General features: G+C 37.6%; 3 protein-coding genes across 3 annotated transcripts in view; 2 read left to right on the top strand and 1 right to left on the bottom strand.

Moving 5' to 3' along the window:
- The first annotated feature begins 576 nt into the window (after nt 1-576).
- Rab11 (RAS oncogene family member Rab11) lies at nt 577-5,583 on the top strand. Its single transcript, XM_014355707.2, has 5 exons — nt 577-1,262; nt 3,052-3,247; nt 3,327-3,601; nt 3,682-3,853; nt 3,930-5,583. The coding sequence occupies exons 1-4, from the start codon at nt 1,223-1,225 to the stop codon at nt 3,816-3,818; spliced, it is 648 nt and encodes a 215-aa protein (XP_014211193.1). The 5' UTR covers nt 577-1,222; the 3' UTR covers nt 3,819-3,853; nt 3,930-5,583.
- An 888-nt stretch (nt 5,584-6,471) lies between these two features.
- YL-1 (Vacuolar protein sorting-associated protein YL-1) lies at nt 6,472-8,334 on the bottom strand. Its single transcript, XM_014355708.2, has 6 exons — nt 8,045-8,334; nt 7,754-7,980; nt 7,510-7,692; nt 7,238-7,430; nt 6,972-7,169; nt 6,472-6,902 (listed from the first exon to the last, which is right to left on the bottom strand). The coding sequence occupies exons 1-6, from the start codon at nt 8,176-8,178 to the stop codon at nt 6,671-6,673; spliced, it is 1,167 nt and encodes a 388-aa protein (XP_014211194.2). The 5' UTR covers nt 8,179-8,334; the 3' UTR covers nt 6,472-6,670.
- A 712-nt stretch (nt 8,335-9,046) lies between these two features.
- The window catches only part of drn (zinc finger AN1-type doctor no), a 32,913-nt gene continuing 19,841 nt past the window's right edge, over nt 9,047-22,118 (top strand). The window contains exons 1-2 of the mRNA XM_089596180.1: nt 9,047-9,552; nt 11,075-11,805. The gene's annotated coding sequence lies outside the window, so the exon portion shown is untranslated. The remainder of the gene's footprint in view (nt 9,553-11,074; nt 11,806-22,118) is intronic.

Here is a 22,118-nt window from a genome sequence, read left to right as displayed (position 1 = left end):
TCAGCGAATGAATACCTACATGCTTGAGTACAAAACTCCTTGCGCAGATATTACTTTATTATCCTGATACGATAAGTAACTCGTCCAGTTACATCATTCTATATTCTACCAGCTTCAAATCGATCGTTCTGTCCCTGATCCCTATATGCTCGACGGTACGGACTTGGAAGTCGCGCACGCACGAACCAATTTTTCCCGCTAGACGGAAAATTCAGTGACGTGCTTCGGATAGACCGACACAAAGCGTGGGCAAGGACCGTCTCGAGGCTTGACACTCCGAAACGAAACGCATGCGTGGCCCCCGGAGAGCTACTATAGGTATTCAGCTATGTAAAATTTTTTTAATCGGGGCCACGCTGCAGCAAAGGGGGGCGTAATATGCATATATGCCAATACCCATATTTATTCGTACAACATATGTCATGTGTACTTACCGTGCACGTATGAAAAAGAGGCCATATTGTACAGTTAAATTGAAAGAAAGGAAAATACACAGACTTGTACACGATCGCCTCTCTTTGTGTTTCTTTTTTCCCTTGCTGCCCCTGAATCACCCACACATTGCATATATATAGCTGGGCCAGGAGGGCACACACACACACACACGACGAACGTCGTGCTTGTGAGAGAAAGAGAGATACTTAGGGAAAGCTCTTCTCCGAGTCGAGTCTTGCATATACTTAGTTGCATTGCGCATCATAGTGCGCGCGATTAACGGAACGAAAAGATCAGCTGCTGCTGGTGTTGTGTCATCATATACATGATCATCAGTGACTTCTTTTTTTTGTATTGCGTAAATAATAAAGTTGTCACGCACGAATCTTCTTTGGATTGAAGAGAGGGTGTACTTAATTACTTATAAAGAAAAGAGGAGTTAGAAAGAAAAGAGGGACGTGCAGCAGCAGCAGCAGCCAGTGTGTATATATAGTGTAGTTTATTAGCTGTCTTTTTCTCTTGTTGCTCTCTCCGTGTGTGCCGTATTCGCGTCGTCTGCGTGTGTGTGGGTATATGTGAGAGTGCGTTGGCAAGGCAAGTGATCATCATCGGCTGGTCGAGTCGGTCGGGTTTGTTGGTTGGTTCGTCTGTCGCTTCGACTCGTCATCCTCAGGGAGAAAGAAGAGTGCGGGTGGTGTGTTTTTTTTTCCGTTCAACCAAGGAGGAAGTTGAGCTGACGGTGGAGGAGGAATCGGCAGCAGGAAACATATTCACAGTTTGAAAGAAGATGGGCACTCGGGACGACGAGTACGATTATCTGTTCAAAGGTACGTAACTGCAGTTAGTTATTCCCCTACAAGTACTATATCTGTATATGCGTGTATTTACGCCTTCTCTTCTTCTTCTTTGATTCCGTTATGTTGTGTGTACACAAGTATATTTATATTTACGCTCCCAGCGTTGTTGTCATTATTATGATGATTAGCAGATGATCATCATCATCATCCATCGATTTATCAACTGTCGTTATTCATCGATGACATTGTAAATGCATAAGTAAATATACCCGATCTTGGCTATTGTCATGTGGTGTGGTTGGAAGGTTGTATGGTCTTGAGCGCGCGTGCAAACTGATCGATCGTGAGTAAATACATATTTTTAGGAGCAAAGGGCTTCAGGAAGGAGAAAAATTACATGTATAATCGATTAGAAATCCCTGTGTTGACGTTAAAGATTACTTGAAGTTTGAAAGTATGGGTGGTAAGAGGGAAAAAAAGTAGCGTTAAATCCAGGCAGAAATACTAACTGGATCGGTTAAAAAAAAAGAAAATAAAAAAGTAAAGTTTAACTCGAGGAAGGCACGTCATATACTCTCAAGCCAACTTGTCAACGTCCGGTCCGTCTCTCTCTGCTTGTTCTTTTTCTTTTCATCCCTGAGGCTATCCGACTGTACGCTGACGACGACGACAATGTCGACGTCTCATTGATATTTTGACTCGGGAACTCTCCCAAAGCCTGTAAATTGCACGCTTTATTCGTCTCTCTAGGAGTCAAAAAAACAGTTAGCGCATCTTTGGGGTGTGATACTTCACAGAGATGACTCATTAATTTGTTTCGACCGTTCGGAAGACTGTTCTTTCTCTCTATCAGCTGTGTATACATACGCTTAAAAAATAGGGCCCTGGATCGGAGATCTTTTTTTGCTTCAAAAGCATCGCACACACTCTTCCTCTGACTGATGTTTTATGTATACAGTTTATACACACGTACGTGTACTTATACGCACGTCACGTTGGTGTACGCCAAAAATTCTCTAAGTATGTATGACTACGTATTAGCTGCCTACGCTCACATGAAGTTAATCAAAGTCAGAGTTAATTATCGGTGCTTTTAATTTTATTAAACGATAATGTATAAAATAACATACATCGACCCCTTCATTTCTTATGCAATTTATCCAGTATGTCGATAACTTTTTTTTTACATTTTCTCATTTTGGTGCACATCAGATGTTTTCTTTAAAGCTTCTTTGTTAACAACACTCGGCTAGGTCCAACAAGCAATTTATTGTTTCGTATATGTATGAATCAGCATACACTCTTAGGAATAAAAACAAAAGTAATAGTTGCACAGAAAAGTTGTTGTCGTTAATCGTTCCTTAGTAGATAACAATTATTTTAGAGCAATAATAGCGGGAACTTTTTTCATACTGTAAGCTAAAATTTTCGCATGTAAACGTTTATCGTTTGATTTTTCAATCTCGCAGTACGAAGAGAGAGAAATAATAAGCAGGCTATTTTTAACAAACAACTTGTGTACTGTCAATGACAGGAGCTCATAGGCTGCTCTTAAAATTAATGTACATTTGTCACCTAGCACTATATTACACTGATGATCGTTGATCAGTGTCTAACTCTACCAATGATTGCTTTTGAGATAATTGAACACCAATGATGTCACACGTTTGATAAAATTATCAAAAAACCATTTAACTAGTCAACGAAATCATTTTTTTTTTTTTTTTTTTTTTTTCGTGTTCCATTTTCTCAATGCTCTTTTAATCGTACATAAATTCAATTGAAACAATTTTTACGATTTTTTTCATTTGTGTTTTAGTGGTTCTCATTGGAGACTCTGGAGTAGGAAAGAGTAATCTACTGTCTCGCTTTACAAGAAATGAATTCAACCTCGAATCCAAGTCTACTATTGGCGTCGAATTTGCGACAAGAAGTATACAAGTAGATGGCAAAACAATCAAAGCTCAAATATGGGATACTGCTGGACAGGAGCGCTATCGCGCCATCACTTCCGCGTAAGTTTTAACATTTGATTTACTTTCAAACGAGACATAAACATTTGTTAACTTTTTTTGTGTTTGTTTGATGTATCAGTTACTATCGTGGTGCTGTAGGGGCGTTGCTGGTCTATGATATTGCAAAGCATTTAACATATGAAAATGTAGAAAGATGGCTAAGAGAATTACGTGATCATGCCGATCAAAACATCGTTATCATGCTGGTTGGCAACAAGTCAGACTTGAGGCATTTGAGAGCTGTGCCCACAGATGAGGCTAAGACGTTTGCTGAGAAAAACGGTCTCTCTTTCATTGAGACATCAGCTTTGGACTCAACCAATGTAGAAACTGCATTTCAAAATATTTTAACTGGTTCGTGTATTCCCCATGTATGATAATTTTGTGTGATAATTTTTTGCTTCAAAACTACAATGTATTACGAAATTTCACAGAGATATACAGAATCGTCTCTCAGAAACAGATAAGAGATCCTCCTGAGGGAGACACGATCCGGCCACAAAACGTAGAACCGATCGATGTCAAGCCAACAATGAGTTCGGAAGGAATGCGTAAACAGTGCTGCCAGTGACGTGGTATTTATTTAATGAGTGATTTGCTTTATGAGTAAGTTGTCCATACTTCATCACAAATTTTCGTACGTTAACTTCCGGTAAGATACATTATTATCCACTCATCTTAGATGCAGTGAAAGAGACACAGAGAGTTGGACGAAAGGAGTGGTAGATGCAGTTGGTAGATGCAGCAGCAGGTGTGTAAACGCACGAGAGCCAAGACTACGTGTACGGGCCTATAATCTCGTATGCTAGAAGGGTTTTTTGTCACACCCACCAAAGCAAGAGGATACCGCTGAATATCCACAACACTCAGAGAATAATAAAGACAAAAATAAATTAACGATAATAACAATAATAAAAAAAAAACATCCAACACTTATGGAATTAACGGAAACGCAGCTTTTTTGATTAGTCTATTAATTTTAAAACACGCATCAGTCGAGTGTACGTTTCAACCCTGGGTAATGAACAACATTGCAAGAGCGAATTTTCAAAAAATACACAAATTCTATGCTGATTATATAACGGTTATACAAAATAATCTAAATTATACGAAACGGACAATGACTACATGCATACATTTAAAAAATACCTTTTAACATACACGTGCAACAAAACAAAAAGCCCTAGCACTCTGTCCTCTTCTATAAACTCTCTGCGTCAAAAAAGTGAAATTAATGAAATCCGTTTTATTTAGTTTTCTACGCCTCTCTCTTTAGCTTTTTCTCTACATCCCTTATTTTACTCTGCTGTAAAATGTACACCTACAAATAGTGTATGAATGAGGCAGACACATACGTGAATCGAAATAATCTATACCAGTGCATCATACCATAGGAATTAAAAGTTTCAATATGTGGAAATAAGACAGACAGATTTACATATGTTATTCACGATGGGTTGTTATATGACCACTTATTTGTCATACACTTTATACTTTTTTTTTAATGCATTACGTGATTATATATAAACTGTAAACTGTTTGCAATATGCTATATATTTGTGAAGATGATAACAAATAGTAGCAACACATGGACATCAAAGCTTAGCACAGAAAAGTTGGTGAATGAAGTGAGAGAAAGATTGAATGGTCTGCTTTAACGAGAGAAAGATAAAAAGAGAGGGAAAGATAAGTACATCAGGACAAATGAGAAGGAAAACAGCTAACAGCAGCCAGATTAGATGTCATCCTTCGGATGTTCCACTCCCAACTTTCTTATCATCTCGCTCTTTAAAAATAATTGTTATGAACAAATAAAAATGATTTAAAAAAAAAAAAAAAAAAAAAAAAAGCTGAAAGCAAATGGGCAAAAAATACGTTTTGTAAATCTTGAAAGTAATGTTTCTTTTTTTTTGTGATACGGATTATGAGTGGCTGAAATATGTTTACGTTATTACGCATTCTTTATAAAAACGAAAAAAAAATGTATAACAAATATATATTATACCTATGATAAACGAAGCGTCGCGAAGGCTTTACTCAATTTTTTACTCGAACCCACAAGCTTGTAAACACGTTATTAAAAAAAAAAAGTTTTTAGCAAAAAATTTTAAATATTTTTTTTACACGTTTTCACGATATGTGTTGATGTTGGTTGGCTCTTGGTAAAAAAGGTAAAGATTTTTTGTAAAATGTAAGTAGAGTGACGTCAATTTTATGCGATTCTTTTTGGTAGTTAAAAAAATATACGTGAATGTTGGAATGATGATTGATTTGATTCGTTAATACACACAAACTTAACCACAGATATGTGCGAGAACATTATATTGAATAAACGATTGAAAAAAACTAAAAAAGTACGTTTTCACATGAATGCGCCACTGTGCACTCAAAAATAATTTATGATACTTTTAAGGGATAATTCCATTATTTTTATTAATATAGAAAGAAGCTTTCATCGATTTTAATAAAATTAATTAATTGGAAATACAGTTGAAAAATGGGAAGTATCGAAGATGCAGTACTACATAATAGTTTTTATTAATTGCCTTGGAAATAGAGTGATCGATAAGGACGATAGACAACGACGCAAGATAATGATAATGTTATTTTGATTACTGGCTTAATATATTTTAAAGATAAAACAAAAGAAGTATTAATTATAACGAAGCATCAACACAATTACACAATGTCCCCTTTCTTGTACTTGCGCAAGAGATAACAAAGTGACGCGTAATATTATAATTATTATTACTAACATTGTTTACAAAATTCCAATCAAGTGTAAAATCTCATAGACAAAGTGATGATTAGACATGGCAGAAAGTCATACAACTTTTAGACAAGAATTTTAAAGAAGGAAGAGATACATGGACTTGATTCAGCAACTAACAAAGCATTGTATAAACTCGAATGTCCCAACGCTTTTGCGCACTCACAAACGAGAGAGAATCGATTGAAAAGAAAGGAAAAATTTTCAGAGTAAGTACTTATCCGCTAAAATGCTTTGAATAAAAACAAAACTACTACTGGGATGAAAAATTAAATTCACCGTTACGAAAAGTACATCATGTGTATTTCTCTAACCTTTGCAATGTTTACCAATAATTTACATATATTTTAGTTTCCATTGTTCATTTAGATACATTTTTTCATTAGTAACTAAAATGAAACATGTTTAGTTTAATTGTTTGTTTAATACTGAATATATTTTTTATTTTGTCCTTTCCAAGCATTTACAAAGATACATTATAAAAATTAAAATATTCTTAGTATAAACGATTTTGCCAATCAAATGGCAGAACTTTCCAATGTACAAGCAATTTATTTACAATTATTGTAGGCATAGTCTTATTACTGTTATCATCGATGATACATATATTACAAAATTGGATATCTAACTGTATAAGTAATAAAAATTATGAATTATGGAGTAGACGAAGCAGAAGCAGGCTCAAGACGCACAGTGGTTCTTTGCGAATTCTGGTTGTTTTTCTGCCTCCACTCTAACCATCGCGCCAATTCTGGAGTTATCATTGGATCACTAGCATTTGATTGAACCTCAACTTGTTGATAATAAGCATCTCTTAACAAACGAAATGTTTGTACGTTTCTATAGGGTAATTGAGTCATAGGATCGCGATATTTTGCTGGCAATCTGTAAAATTGAAAATTGTAGTGTTATGACAGTTAAAATAAAACTCATGATTTAATTTTGAGCTCCTACCTTGTAATTGCACAGAGAGATTTTAATGTTGGTCTGAGATCTGGCTTCTTTTTGAAAACCTCATTAAATTGCTGCAGACTTTCAAATGTAACAAACGTTCTCTCATAATATCCCTTAGTTTCTATACAATCAAAGCTTTTCTCCTTTACTGATATCCTAGACTCTTCTAACTTATCTTTATTAATTTTACTTTCGTCACTAAAAAAATTTTAAATGTTAATTGATTGTTAAGATAATGTAATGGAACATTAAATGCGTTGATGTACCTTTTGTCTTCAGTTTCATTAGACTTGTCAACCTCCATGGATTCATCCTGTCCTTTATTTTCTTTATCTTTGTTAGAATTAGATAATACTATCACGGGCATAGACAGGGATTGATATCTTATAATAGGACCTACATTTGTTTTGCGTACTGTCCGAGCATTTTTTTTTTCATTTTCCAATTTTTGATATTTTTCTTCATAAAATAAAAAAACAAGCCATTAGTTTTAAAATAATTAATTAAAGTGACAAAAGGTGTATAACTTATAACTTACCTAAAGATTTAAGGTTTATTTTCTCTGTCAAACGGGCTTCTTCTAACAGTTCATCTTGGGAAGGTTTGTGTTGGTCATGTCTAACAATCTTAACTTTCTTTCTCTGATCCTCTTTTCTCTCTTTTATTCTCTTTGTTACCTCAGCTGATTTTGCGGCTGTAGATCTTCTTACTGATTTTCTTTCTACATAAAGCATTAAGAAAAATGAGTATCATGCATAAGTACGATTTTAGGCTTGACTTACCTATATTATCATCAACAACAACCCTAACTGCTTTTTGAGGCTTTGGTTTCTTTGGTTTAGGGGCTTCTTTTGGTTTCAAAGAGGAAGGTTTGGCTGGCTCTTTGTAAGCTTTTGTAAAAACTCCTCGTTTTCGTTTCTTTTCTTCCACCTCCTGATCTGAGATTGGCTCATCATTCTCATCTATACTAAAGTCTGAGTCAACCTCGTCTTCGACTTCTACTTCTTCTCTGTAAGTTTGACACTTATAAATATTTTTCCAAAACTACGATTCAACTAGACGTAAAATCTTACTTATAATCATTGTCCTGTTCAGCTTCTTCAAAGCCTCCATAGGTAGTTTTATAAAATTCGTCTTCTTCCTCCTCATTGAGGAGTTTTGCCATTCTTTGTCCTGCATTGGAACGCCGAGTTCTTTCCGATGCCATTTTTTGTCGAGAAAGTCTTTACCCACACTATTAATTAATTACTGATACACTGATTTAACTATAAATCAAAAATAGTTTTGTTTACAAAAGCAACTAAGAAAATTACTGATCAACAACAAACTCTCCAAGTACCTTAACCTCTGTTGCGCAGCTTGAACAAAGGTTTCGTATCTTCGGCGCACTAGTGAGAGTGTGGTGAACGAATGACGTCATAATGAAAAAAAACACCTTTCGAGAGGGGGCGGTAACAATTGAAATATTTTTCGTTCGGATAATTTTGTCCCTTGTTTTTCACTCAAAAATTCAACTAACTTTTGCATGAAAAAAAAAACTTAACACTCGAGAGGGTGAAGTTCAAACTTATTTCGTCATCGATATTGAGTACGAAAGATGTACGATAAAAGTTTTCATTGCGCAAATCAATGCAGATCATAATTTATGTGTTGATAAGGATCATATGGAAGGAATTAATTTGTCATTTCCAGCAGCTTAAAAATTTAATGAGAAACTTGTAGTTTCTTGGGCTAGTGTAATGTAAGATAATAGTGGAAGGAGGAGGGGGTTTCGTTAACAACAGTGAACAAGCCTATGACAAAGCAAATTCATCATTAATTACATTCTCGTGTTCTACAGCCCATACAGAGAAAGGGTAAATTACAGATCCTATTTAAATTTATCAAAGAACGTATATTATATTTTTGTTGTCCCCTGCGCACACGTATACGTGTACATATATGTGAAGCAAACATAAATATACGTATACATGTTGCAATGATTCATCAGAGTGGGGGTATAAGGTTTTTTCTCGCTCCCTCTCACATACTCCTTTGGCTGTACACAATAGTTCTGTAGAAAAGGATTCAAACCACACCAGTTCCAAGTTAGCATCGGGGCTGAGAGGTTTGATCTCATCGTCATTGTCGTCAGACTCTCACTCGCATGTACCCATTATATATACCTATAGACCACGTCGTATCAGCGTGACTTTTTCTTTTCCCATAAGTACTTGTTTTTTTTTTTTTGTTTTTTTTTTTTGTTTCTTGTTCCGTTACCTCCTTCACGCATAGATTTACAAGCGCTTTTCCCTCTCCTCAGAACAGAGAGCAACTCTTTCACAAGAAACTCGCTCCGAAACTTGTGCAATCTTGCAATTGTTGCAAAAAGCTCTGGAGCTTTACACGTATATATTTTGACGACGCGCGTCGCGTGGCACCAGTGGGCACCACAGAACACAGAACACAATAGAACGAACGAGAGTGTGTATGTGTGTGTGCCGTGCTCTCTCCTTATTCTGCTCGAAGCTCGGGCTGCTGTGGCGCAGTTCTTCCGCCTTCCCTATCTCTCTCTCGCCCAGCCCAGCAGCAGCAGCAGAAGGCTGACCAGTGTTTCTAACAACCAAGAGTTCTCGCGCATGCGCACAACGGTTTTACTCTCTCTCCGACCAAGCTAGCAGTGGAGGGAGAGCTCCCCCTACCTTTACCTTTAACCCAAGCTCCCCTCGCTCTAACACCTTAAATATAATCTTATATCTTAGAGTGGTATACTCGTCGTTGGTCGAGCGGGCTACGTCTTTTGCCCGCTTATAGAATCTGACCAATATGCCATCGATTCTTCATCAATGCATTTTTTTTTTTTTACTTTTATCATTCATTCAAGCGTCATTTTTTACAATAGTCATTTTATTTATAAAATACTTTTTCGAAAAGCATCACATTTTTTGTTAAAAATAATCTTTAGATCCCTTTAATTTTGATTTATAATTTAAATAATGTAATGTTAAACACGAAATATTTTTTGGTATGTTTATAACAATATTTTGGACTTGTTTATAAACATTCTCTTCAAGTAAAAAAACTTTTTTATCATGTATTTACATGCTTGTGCAGCAAATAATATTTTTTCCATACCACGTTGCCATAAGTATCTTGGTGTGTTGTTTTTTAAAGAAAAAATTCAAATTCCGCAACAATTCTTAGTTTAAAAAAAAACTAGATTATGTGACATAGAATTTAGTAAAATTTATTTAAAGTAATGCTTAGCACTACTGGAATAGCTATTTTTTTTCAATATTTACCATTCATAGTAAAGTTAAAAACTTTTCAAATAATTAAACTCTCAACTAGTCTCCTTTAGTAATAAAAATATTTATTATACAAAATATTGATTACGAGTGGAATTAGGCGTAGGAAACCACTTGAAGAAAAAATAAATCAGCAAAGATAATTACAGTGCTAAAGGTATTTTTTATTAAATTTTACTAAATTCTATGGCACATAATCTAGTTTTTGTTTAAACTAAGGATTGTTGCGGAATTTGAATTTTTTCTTTAAAAAACAACACACCAAGATACTTACGGCAACGTGGTATGGAAAAAATATTATTTGCTGCACAAGCATGTAAATACATGATAAAAAAGTTTTTTTACTTGAAGAGAATGTTTATAAACAAGTCCAAAATATTATTATAAACATACCAAAAAATATTTCGTGTTTAACATTACATTATTTAAATTATAATTGAATTTAAAGGGATCTAAAGATTATTTTTTAACAAAAAATGTAATGCTTTTTGAAAAAGTATTTAATAAATAAAATGACTACTGTAAAAAATGACGCTTGAATGAATGATAAAAATAAAAAAAAAATAAAAAGTGCATTGATGAAGAATCGATGGCATATTGGTGAGACTCTATACGCGGGCAAAAGACGTAGCCCGCTTGACCAACGACGAGTATACCCCTCTAAGATATAAGATTATATTTAAGGTGTTAGAGCGAGGGGAGCTTGGGTTAAAGGTAAAGGTAGGGGGAGCTCTCCCTCCACTGCTAGCTTGGTCGGGGAGAGAGTAAAACCGTTGTGCGCATGCGCGAGAACTCTTGGTTGTTAGAAACACTGAGGCTGACTCGTTTTTTATACTCTCCGAGAGTCGCAGTCGCATAAGTAACGTTCATGCACGTCGATGCAGTAAAATAAGAGAGTGCAGGAGAGTTTGCAGAGGCACGTCACTTTGTCGTGATGTTTTATTATTATTTTCATACGTTCTGTGTCGTTTCGTCGACGCAATAAGTACGCGAGTGTGTGCACTCCTTGGCGTGCGACGCGTGTTTTATAACCCCCACAAAGTGTGCAAGTGCAATAAATAAATCGTGTTTTCTGCTGATTACTCCGATCGAAGAGGAGCAGCATCCGATTGCGAATCATTATCATACTCGTATACTCTCTCTCTTGGGGATAAGGACAGGCAGAGAGGGGCTGTGGTTTCATATTATACTGCCACACGGCCAAAGCGAGAGAAGAGTTTTCCTCTGGTGGCTCTCCAACCGTCCAACCTCGCTCGCGCTCACACACTACAATACTCTCCCTCCCATTGATATAACATTTTATCCGAAGAAGAGTAGAGAGAGAGAGAGAGAGAGAGAGTTTCTGGTGTTGTAACACAATTAAAGTTGCAATAGGAAAAACGGGACCACCAGCAGTCGCAGCCACAGCAATACTTAACAACGTCTACCTACGTAGAGGCGAGCCCAATTAATTATGTGGTATACTGCCGCGGGACCGAGATCGGCTCAACGTCAAATCAGCTGACATATTGCGCCCTGCTACACCATAGCAGTAACAAAAGCCTTTGGTAAGTTCCATTACCTATTTACAAAAAATTTCGTCTTATCTCTCTTGTTGTTTCATCATCTTTTACCATATATATATGTATATACCTACCTACCTACCTACCTACATTTTAGCTTCTTTATTTGCCCTGCGTGTATTTTAGGTTATACATACACACATAATAGGTTGTAGGTACGCCTCGTCGACGTCGTATTCCTTTGTATAGGGCAGCTATTACTCACCTACTTCTGTAGTATACGGTTTTTACCCATACCCATGACCCTCCCTATTGTATTTTTTTTTTCCGTCTTTCTAATTCAATATGATAACTGAACCTAAAAACTAGTAGAGGAAATACAAACCACTGTAGAATCTGCTCAACCTCTATTTTTAATACACCTTTAAAGAGTGACGTGACTCCTGGGGAAATCTCATCACCATGCACAAAGAGACGGAGACAAACTGTGAGTGCAGTGACGCATCAACATTTCATGCGTTGCGTGTTTACCTAACTCTATGCTCCTTCCTCTGTTGTGATATCTGCAGTGGGGCTTTTTGTTTTGAATCATAAAAAAAAGTAGGTATAAGCGAAGGACGGGAGGAGAATTCACTACTTATATACCTATCTAGCAAGCGCGCAGCCAAGCGAACGAGCGGGCAACTCCGATTTCGGGTCAAGTGCGCTCTCGCTTTGCTGTTGCTTGCGCGTTCTCGCTCGCTCGGCACGGGCTCCAACTTAGAGCGGACTTACGTACTGTTTCCTCATCCGCGAGGCTCGTTGCGTACACACACGTGTGTGCATGCAGGTATATACTCGCCAACTCAGCAGCAATAAGCTCTCTTCTCTGCAGTTCTGTAAGCGCAAAATTTTACGCACCTACTTACCTTATGGCTGCATGTACATACATTATACATATATTGTGTACGTACGTAATATCTGTATGTGCTTTCTCATCGCCGCCTCGACGCCTGCTTCTCAAGCTGGCTTGGCTTGCCACACACGCGCGCACGTTATCTCTCTGCCATGCCTCTGCCCCTTTATTCAACTTTGAAGATGTAGCTGCGCTATCAAAATTGTATGGCTCTCGATATCGCGCAATAACTTTGCGAACAAATGGGAATGATTGCACTCATGCGAGTGCGCACTCTTTATTGCATGTACAACTGTGACTGAATATATTATATTCATTTGTAGGTAAGTGACCCTTGGGATGGAGGTTGTTGACCCCTCCCTTTTACTGGGCCTATTATTTTTCTTTCGATAATTTAGGGTCGAAAGCTCCTACCCACGGTCTCATACCAGAACTGTATAACAACGAACCTTGAAGGCTCCAAATGGCTACATGAGTTTATCTTATCTGTACACGGTATACTTTAAAAATATACGACTAGTTGTTTTATCTAAATTTTAGTTGCAACCTGCTTGTGGGTGTAGTACATTGACCTTCAACGGATGGACTCTAAAATAACAACTGAGAAAAATTATTTAGAGAAACGTACATGTAGAATAGGCGTGTAAACGAATACGAAACATTAGCCCACAGCAATTTTTGCACAAAATGTCTTACCGTTGGTTCAATTAAGGCTAACATTTTTTTAGCGTACCGTTAGTTTACCCAAAAACTATTTTTTATTGATAAATTTACACCTCTTTTGTGCGCAATCACGAATTTTTTTTTTCACTGTACCCCTACAACCATACTTGGACTACAAAACCATTTTGTTTATTTCATTTTATCTAACTTGTGGCTTTAGATACTTTTATTTTCTGAGCATACGTATATTTCCTTTGTAAACATTTATTTGAGGTAAAATCGTGGACAATGTTGTCATATGTTGTTATAGATGATGAATTAAACTGATAATTTTTAATGCTTTCATAATAAATACGTTTCTTTCGGTCATTTATATACTGTAATCCAAAATAGTAAGCTAATGGCACAATATTTCACGTTATCACAGGATTGTTTTTATCAAGGAAATTAAGTTTAATCCACTAGTTTTGTGTACGACCTACACGTGTATGTACATCAACAATCCCACTTTTTTTTTTTTTAGTGATTACACTTGTCTCCAAGTTACAATTAACGTACATCACGGAGTTTCCAATTGTTTTAAACTTTGATAATCATCATTTTGTACGATATCAACTACAAGCACGACTCGGTCTAATCTCACTTGAACCAAAGAAACATGCAATTAAAAAAAAACCTTGCGAACAAAAAGATGATTTTTCTTGTTACTTTACGCAGAATCGCTGATGAAATCAATCTCTAACCCTTGGACATCCTCGTATCGTCAATATCGAGGTCAATATAGTTATCAAAGCGCAAAACAAGTTAACATTTTGTATAAACTCCTTTGATTATTGAAACTGCAACACTGGTCCACCACCACCGCGTCCAAGGCACACACGTGCGCCCGAGCGCATCAGGTTTTCAGGAAAAGTCTCGGCGCACACGAAAACCTACATACCCCGCGCGCACATTTGAAAGTGCAGCGGCCGTACGTGAAAAACACGTGTGCGGAGAGCAATAAAAGAAGACGAGGAGAAAAGAGCGCCGTGTGCCTGAGGAGTGGAGGAGTAAAATAAGCCGAGCACTCGTATACACATGGGTGCGCGTGCTTGAAAGTAAAAATGTGAAAAGCTGCTGGGCTGGGGCTCTTTCTTCTCGGACCCAGGCACCTTTGATCCGATCTTTTTTTCTTTGCTCCTTCTCTGGTGCACGTATGGATTTATGTTTTCTTTTTCCCTTCCCCCGTGCCCCGCCCGATCGATGGGCCTTTGAGGATATCCATTCGGAGCTTTTTCACTCACCGGGCCACCAAGGGGGCAAACAAGCTCCTCACAGGCGAGGGGTCCACCATGTATATACATATGTGTACACGTGCGAGGGAGGAGAGAACGAGTTCGTTGGACTCTCCTTTAATATTTATACGCCGTATCCACTGGCAGACGGGTGAAAAAAAGAAAAGCCAGGATCGAGAGAACAGCTAAACTGTACCTACAAGTGTGTACGTATGTATGTAAGTATGTGTGTATACACAGCAACGAGGGAAAAGTAGTTGCCCGGCTCTCTTCAACTTTCGTACCATGGAGCTTCAACTCTTGGAAGAGTTTGGTTCTCTTTGCGTGTGCGACGAAGCTGCAAAGGTTTCGTCTTCCCCGGCGCAAGGGGTGGGAGGGGGGACGAATCAAAAGTCAATTTCGCTTTCGTTGAAAAAGAGAAGGAAAAAAGAAATTGGAGCAACTCGTTACGCGAAACGAGAGCCACACCTTCCGCCGCCGTTCGCGTACTTTCATCGTCTACCGCGTTGCACACGTCTGTCTAGGATATACACCTGCTTTTGTACATACATACATGTAGGTGAACTCGCGCGCTCTCTTCCTCCTCTTTTTTTTTTTTTCTTCTTCCAGCAGCCCCGGCTTTACGTGCTCGGTCTCTTTAATAACCCGTGTTTACGCTGATTTCCAACCATTAGACCCCCAAGAAAATGTACGCGAGAGATACGTACGATTGCTCGAGGTACATGCACGCATTCGTTAAAAAAATGCACGTCACTTGTGCAACTTACAGCTGGGGTCAGATCCTCTAACTGTGTCGGCGTGTGTGATACACACTCAATACACTGCTGAAGGAGCCCCCTCTCTGATTGGTGAAAATCGACTGTGTCACAAGTCAAGACAGTTGGAGGATCTGGCCTCAGAAAGGCGCAGAAGCGTGCGAGGAGCTTTTTAGTCGCCAGGAAACGTAGATCCTTCTGAACATCTGATGTCCCAATAAGTTTTTGACAACTTTGCTGTTGGTGGAAAAAATAGTGGAGACGATTGTCAGTTCTCTGCGAAAAGGTTCAAGATCATACGTATCGAAAAGTAACTGCCACCGGTGGAAATGAGTGTTTGTTCGATTTAGATGAGCGTGAAACCTTGAAGAAGAAAACAGCCGCGAACAGGTTGCTCCACAATAACCGGGTGATGGGAGAGAGAAAAGCTGTACATCCGATGTACAACTTTCAGTGGTGCGATCTGGTTTTCAATACCTTGTAGCTTATTTGCTACGCACGTTGTACATTTCCACGCGGAACTTCTACTACACCAGGAATTAAATTGTATGTTACTATTGTTCCCGTTTTACATTATCAACAGGTTACAAAATTTACTTGAACAGACACTTATTCACCCAATCCATCCGTGATGTCAAACGAGAGATTCTTGGACTATTTCGGAAGGAACAGTATATATCAAACGCCGCTTGGACGTAGGTTTACATGTATAGGTATATTCAACGGTTTGCCATTAGTCACTATTTAGCGACAAGACACGTACGTGTACGTCTTGCATTGGCTTTTTTTTTTTTACCGTTTATTCAAGCGAGAAGTGCGAGGTAGACTAATGAAATTTGTCATTCACGCGGTGCGGGGGTAAAACGTTGGGTATAAAGAAAAATATCCAAACGGTTCGTACCTAAAATACAACAACGCTTTGTCAGAACTGCAAAGCTTTTTGTTTTATTTTACAAATACATATAATGTGTTAGAAAATTAGAAGTTTTTCTCTTAATAACGAGCTAAATAATAACAAAAACATGTTAGCACCTATATTTTTCTTGAGTAATAATAAAGTAGTCGAAAATCTATAGCATGGTTGAAAAGTTGTGCTCTTCATTGAAAAATCTTGAGTAACTTGAAAGTCATGAAAAAAAACATTTTTTTTCATCGTAGAATTACCAACTTGCACCGACATAAAATATACACTGCATTATAGGGAGAGAGTAAAGTCTATCGCAACACATCACCTGCCCTCATTGCTAAGTATAACCGACGCGAGCATGTTTTTTTAAATCCATTTTTTGCACACGTGTGTTGGTATAGGAGGGAAAAGGACCCAGAGTTGGGGCGTAAACCCATTTGGCTTCCCTTCGAATGTCTTTGCCCCGGTGTAGGGGGAGGGATGGACAAATTTAACGGGTGTTCAAACAAAATTTTCATTTGGCTTATATATTTTATTGGAAATGCGAAAAAAAAGTTCTCCTTCGGCACGCACGGGTCGCATGTCGTGCGCGCGGATATTTTTTGTTTGCGAATAACTTGCCCACGGATTTTTCAACTTTTATTCTCACATTGGTTGAGTGCTAGGAAAACTGAGTCTTATGACATGTGTGGTTGAGCGGATAATATTATGGTGCTCGCCGTGAAAATAATAAAACACGGTTGCAGGCAAAAACAACCATTTTTCCGTATTTTCTAAAATTATACATTTCGGGTAAAATATTTTGGGTTTATAAAAAAAAAAAAAAAAAAAAAAAAAACATCCGTGACTTATCTCCAAAGATTGAGTTTACACTTTTTTTTTTGGACTTGTGTCGGGTAAATTCAAGAGTCTAATAATAATCAAAATAATTAAGTTTTTATGGTAATGTTCATTTATATATCAAAAGTTATTTAAAGATATAAAGTTATAAAATAAAAGCTTTTTTTTTCTTGATGTCGTTGCATTTAAATGATAAATTATTTCTAAAAAAAAAAGTTACTATATGGGCCAAATCATAATTTTATGGGTTGGATCTAGTATATTACTACATTTCTCATTTCCTAACTACCTTTTTAGTTTTACTAAAAAAAAAAAAAAAAAAAAAAAACATTGGGTGACCACATAACAAAAAAACACATAATTTGAGGAATCACAGTGGAAAATATTAAAATTTTTTACATAAACGATAGTGTTAATCCTAATTTTTATATTCTTACTTTCAACAGTACCAAATTAATGAAAAGAAAAGATACACAATAAGCATCAATTTGTGGATCCATTGACAAAGAAAAGCGAACGGTAAAAACTCTTACTTTGCCTTTTATGGGCAAGAAGAGAAAAAACGCTCGGAACACTCGAAACAATCCAGTGATGTTATAATTATCATATATATAGGAGAATACGCGCACGCTCGGCAAATCAGAAAGCTCATAAAGTCATTATCGCGCGATTTGTAGAAAAAGACGGCAACGGAAGGAGATTTTCCTCTAGCTATTGAAGAAAGAGAGATCATTTTCTAAGCACATTGTATACGCATACACACATCAAAGAGCAGCTGACCTCGATAACGCGCTCTCGCGTATACATGTATGTATATACTTATATACGTTTGCTCCTCCTCCTCTTTGTCTCTCTCTCTCTCTTTTTTCTCCGCAAGCGGCGTACACGTGTCTTCTCATACGTATATATTATGAACATGTATAGGAACACCCTGTGGCTCTCTCTCTCTCTTCGCGCGACTGCGATGACAACGAAGGTCGAAAATTCGCGCTATGCCATCGCACACCGGTTCAGGAGAGCGAGCGAGAGAAAGAGATCTTTTCTCAAGGCCACGCGTCTATGCATTATACATTAGACTTGCGAGAGTTTACATGGGTTTTCACGTGTGTTATTTCGTCCTACGTATAGATGGGTACTGCCAATTTTCTCTCTCTCGGGGCTCTGTCTTTGTACTTTCATCGGCAGACAACTATACCTTCGAGCTTTTTGTCGGTCATACATGATGTTACTGAAATCTCAGTGTGAAACAATGCCCACCCCCCTTAAGGTATAGGTACATCCGCATAATGTAGTAATAAAACTTTATTTGATCGAACGTCACAATAATAGAGTCGTCATTGACATTTTCCCATTTTTAGATCTTAAATTTATCGTGGAGATCTCAACTATTCCCATGACAAAACAAATCGATGGTTTGCATATTGAAGCGCGTCCTCTAAAAGTAAAATTATCCATTTCACGTGACTGTCGTTTCCCCATATCTCCAGCTTCTGAATTGCCTCAGGGTCGTGTGGGGGTGACTATCACTTTTTTTTTTTTTTCCCCCACAATTTTCCACCCGTACACTACTCCACGTACAACTTTATTTTGTTTTATGTTCAAATTTTGGTGCAGAAAAACATCGCAGCCAGGTGAACGGACAACCTCAAACAACCAATAGCCTCCTTTCAATAAACACAAAACTCGTTAAAAGTACGCACAAGAGAGATATCGGGAGACAAAGCTTGCACTTTCCGTGCGTTTGTATAGCCGCCTGGTCAGCGTGCACATGGATTCCCCCGCTCCCCCCAACCTCTTTATTCCATCACTTGTACACACTAAAGTCTTGAGCGGGCATTCGCTCCGCGGACAAAAGCTCAGTGCATACACGTACACATCTCCGAAAAGTCCTCCTAAAAATAAAGAAAAACTACGGACGCTCGCGTCAACGACACTCGCAACGGTATACCACATTACAAGAATCCAAGCACCTCGACGAAGAACAAGCAGTGAAAAAAAAAAGAAGAAAAAAAAAATTGTCTTTCTCAAATCAAAGAGTCAAAGCTCCTTTCTTGTATACTTCGATAATGCCTTCAAACGAGTATATAGATGGTCCCGTGCCTGCCGGCTGACTGGTTCATGTGTGTACACTAGGTGGGTGGGAGTTGCGCGCGAGGAGGAGGCGCTGTATCGTGCAAGTCCATCGCGGAATGTATATAATATATGTGTACACCGTCCTACATCAAAACTGTTATTGGCCAGTCACTTTGAGTATATGATTTTATTTCTTTAACACATACTTACATTTTTGTGATTTTTCTGCGCGAGTGCAAGTGCCGATTAATATTTTATTTTCAATGCGCGTGAAATTGAAGTTGCACACGGTACTTGGTTGCTTGAACCACTAGAAAATAAAGTTGGTTCTTTTCCTTACGAGTATATGTAGGAATTGAGAAATTTTCTAAAGTGTATATAATATGTAAGCTTATGAAATGTATGAAATCGAGGTTGTGTGGCGCACACGCTCGTTATTGCATTATTTACTAATCCAGCGTTTCAAAGTGCTCGCACACACTCATTTCGCAATTTGGTTATTGAACCAATTCGTCCATCGAGATACTCACATTGCATTTACTGCGTTTGTTCTATTTTTTTTAGTGCTTCGTATTTATATTTTGTTAAAGAAAAAAAAAAAAAAAAAAAAACCAACAGTGCGTTATCCCACGGTGTTTAAAAAAAAACATCGCACTCCTCTCACACACAACGCACCCGCAAAGCTAATTGTGTTGATGAAACGAAACAAAGCCTGAAAATTTCATTATGCTGACAATCTAAGTGTAATAAAGAACACGCGTGAGTCTCGCGCGTACGGAAAAAGAAAAGGAGGGAAAATGAAGAGGCGCGAAACAAAGCCATCGCTGCGTGTACACTTTTAAAAGAACACGTAGCGCTGGTACTTTTTGTGCGTCGCGAAAAAGTGTATTCCAAATTATCTCGAAGAAAGATGGTAGAAACCCCAACTCCTAATCGTTTGAAAATTGGCGTGGTCAAATAATTGATGTGGGAGTGTAGCTAATCGATCGGATGTAAAGACGTGATAATTTACCAACCAGAGTCAACAATGTGTGATACCTCACTAGTTCTGATATACATTTTCTTGTGTCACCAGTGACAACTCGTACAATATTTGTGTACTCTCGAACAAACAAAGAGAGAGAATCACTGAGTATTGTTTCGAACGCGCGTTTATCGCTGGAGACGACAAAAACGGCCACGATTTAAAAGCGCTTCGAGCGGATGATTGAGCAAAGCAGAAAGCGTCTTTGCCCGTTTTAATGTAAATTGATACCACCGGAGGATGTAAAGAGCAGACCGTGGAAACGGTACCCCTTTTCCTGTCTTCCCTTCTAGTGCGTGCCCACATTTTTCTCTCGCGTGTAATTAGCAATCCTGTTATTGCTTTGCACAACCAGGAGGAGGTGGTGGCGTACCCCATGCAAAGGTCGTTCTACCATCTCTCGTTGATTCTTATCTCTGTAGTCTCGTACTCGCGAGGAGAGTATTGTACCACGTTACCATGATATACCGAGGAGAACGTGTGAGTGCAACTCGAGGTGCAACTTGTGTGTGTTTGTCGTTTTTGGTCTCAAGAAGTTTTTTTTTTTTTTAGCACGTGTTGTGTTGGTACAGTACTGTTTGTGTGGCTAAACGAGTTTTAGATCAACTTTACGAGATACTTTTGACTTAACAGTTTATTGTCGTTGTCATCTATTTTTCTAGTTCTGTTGTTAGACACACAATTTTTATCTAGTCGACATTAATCATGGGTGCGGTTGAATTTTTGTTAATTCCCTTACCTCATACTATCAATATTTTACCAATTGTTGGATTTACCGTTTATATACATTTTAGCACACAGTCATCGGTATATTATACTGCCACACTCCTCCTGTTACCGCTTAAGCTCAGCCAGTAAAAACACAAAATTTGCCAGCGAATGAGACATGGTACGGTCTTTCTCTTGTTCTTTCGTATACTATTTCTTCTGCGCATATAGTCAAACACAATAACAGTTTCTCTTTATTCACCTTATCCACCGGCCTTTGTCTTTGCACACTTTGTCATCGATTTTCCTCGGCACATGGCTTAACCATCAGAAAAAAATATATGATGCACTCTCTCTCTTTCTCTTCTTCATTCGATTTCTACATTATAAGGTATTATTCCAAAACATAGCTCTTGAAAAAGTAAATCTTTTTTTTTTATCTCTAAGGCTATTCTTACCCTGGTCTCTGTGGTTCGAACAAACACATACCCAAGTCAAACCTCGAATGCTCTGTGGTGATCTCAATGACGTAAAACTATGGCTATCTTCGGGGCACACGAGTGCATGTATTTTTTTTTTTTTTTGTTTTTTTTTTGTCAGAGTGGATGTACATTATCTGGATTTAATATTATCTTTTAAAAACAACTGTACTCCCTTGAAGAACTGTAATCTAAAAGGTTGTCTGTTGATTTCTAGTTCAAACTTGAAAAGTGGTAAGCCAATGTAATATATTGAGTGTGTTCCCACACAAAACGACTTAAACATTTTTGATTTACCTATGATGACCTTGTTCGACTAAAATTAAACTAAAATCAAGTACAATATTTTTTTTTTTTTTTTTTTTTTTTTTTCAAATTTAAAAACATGAAATTATTATAAATTATATTTTGTGAAAATGAGATTTTCATTATTTTTCATACCGATTTTGACAGAAAGTTGTAGTTTTTTTTTTCCGCTACTTGTTCCTGGCCAGTACAGATATCTGACAAGAGCCAGACATCTGCTCGCCGTTGCACTTCTCCGACTTGCCAATCACTTCGAAAGATGTAACGTGTGTGCTACACGATTAAATAAAAGCAGCTCTATAAATCTAATGCCGTCGCGAATTCTGATGTATTTTAATGAATATTCAAAGATGCTACGAGACGATCGATAAGTCGAGGGGAAGCAAAAAAAAAAAAAAATTACGATCGTCGTCGCGGTACGTCGGCTGGTCGTT

This window comes from Copidosoma floridanum, unplaced genomic scaffold, assembly GCF_036245765.1.
Source record: "Copidosoma floridanum isolate Cflo_tuat_1 unplaced genomic scaffold, Cflo_Japanese_pri ptg000030l, whole genome shotgun sequence".
NCBI classification, from domain to species: domain Eukaryota; kingdom Metazoa; phylum Arthropoda; class Insecta; order Hymenoptera; family Encyrtidae; genus Copidosoma; species Copidosoma floridanum.
This window is presented reverse-complemented; position numbering and strand designations above follow the sequence as displayed.

What these genes read in the sequence shown, in the direction of transcription:
- Rab11 (XM_014355707.2), top strand. Translation starts at nt 1,223, where the DNA reads ATGGGCACTCGGGACGACGAGTACGATTATCTGTTCAAAG. An exon ending in GTACGATTATCTGTTCAAAG is followed by an intron (nt 1,263 to 3,051) that starts GTACGTAACTGC and finishes TTTGTGTTTTAG; the next exon opens with TGGTTCTCATTGGAGACTCT. An exon ending in TATCGCGCCATCACTTCCGC is followed by an intron (nt 3,248 to 3,326) that starts GTAAGTTTTAAC and finishes TTGATGTATCAG; the next exon opens with TTACTATCGTGGTGCTGTAG.
- YL-1 (XM_014355708.2), bottom strand. Translation starts at nt 8,178, where the DNA reads ATGGCATCGGAAAGAACTCGGCGTTCCAATGCAGGACAAAGAATGGCA. An exon ending in AATGAAACTGAAGACAAAAG is followed by an intron (nt 7,170 to 7,237) that starts GTACATCAACGC and finishes AAATTTTTTTAG; the next exon opens with TGACGAAAGTAAAATTAATA. An exon ending in TCTCTCTGTGCAATTACAAG is followed by an intron (nt 6,903 to 6,971) that starts GTAGGAGCTCAA and finishes TCAATTTTACAG; the next exon opens with ATTGCCAGCAAAATATCGCG.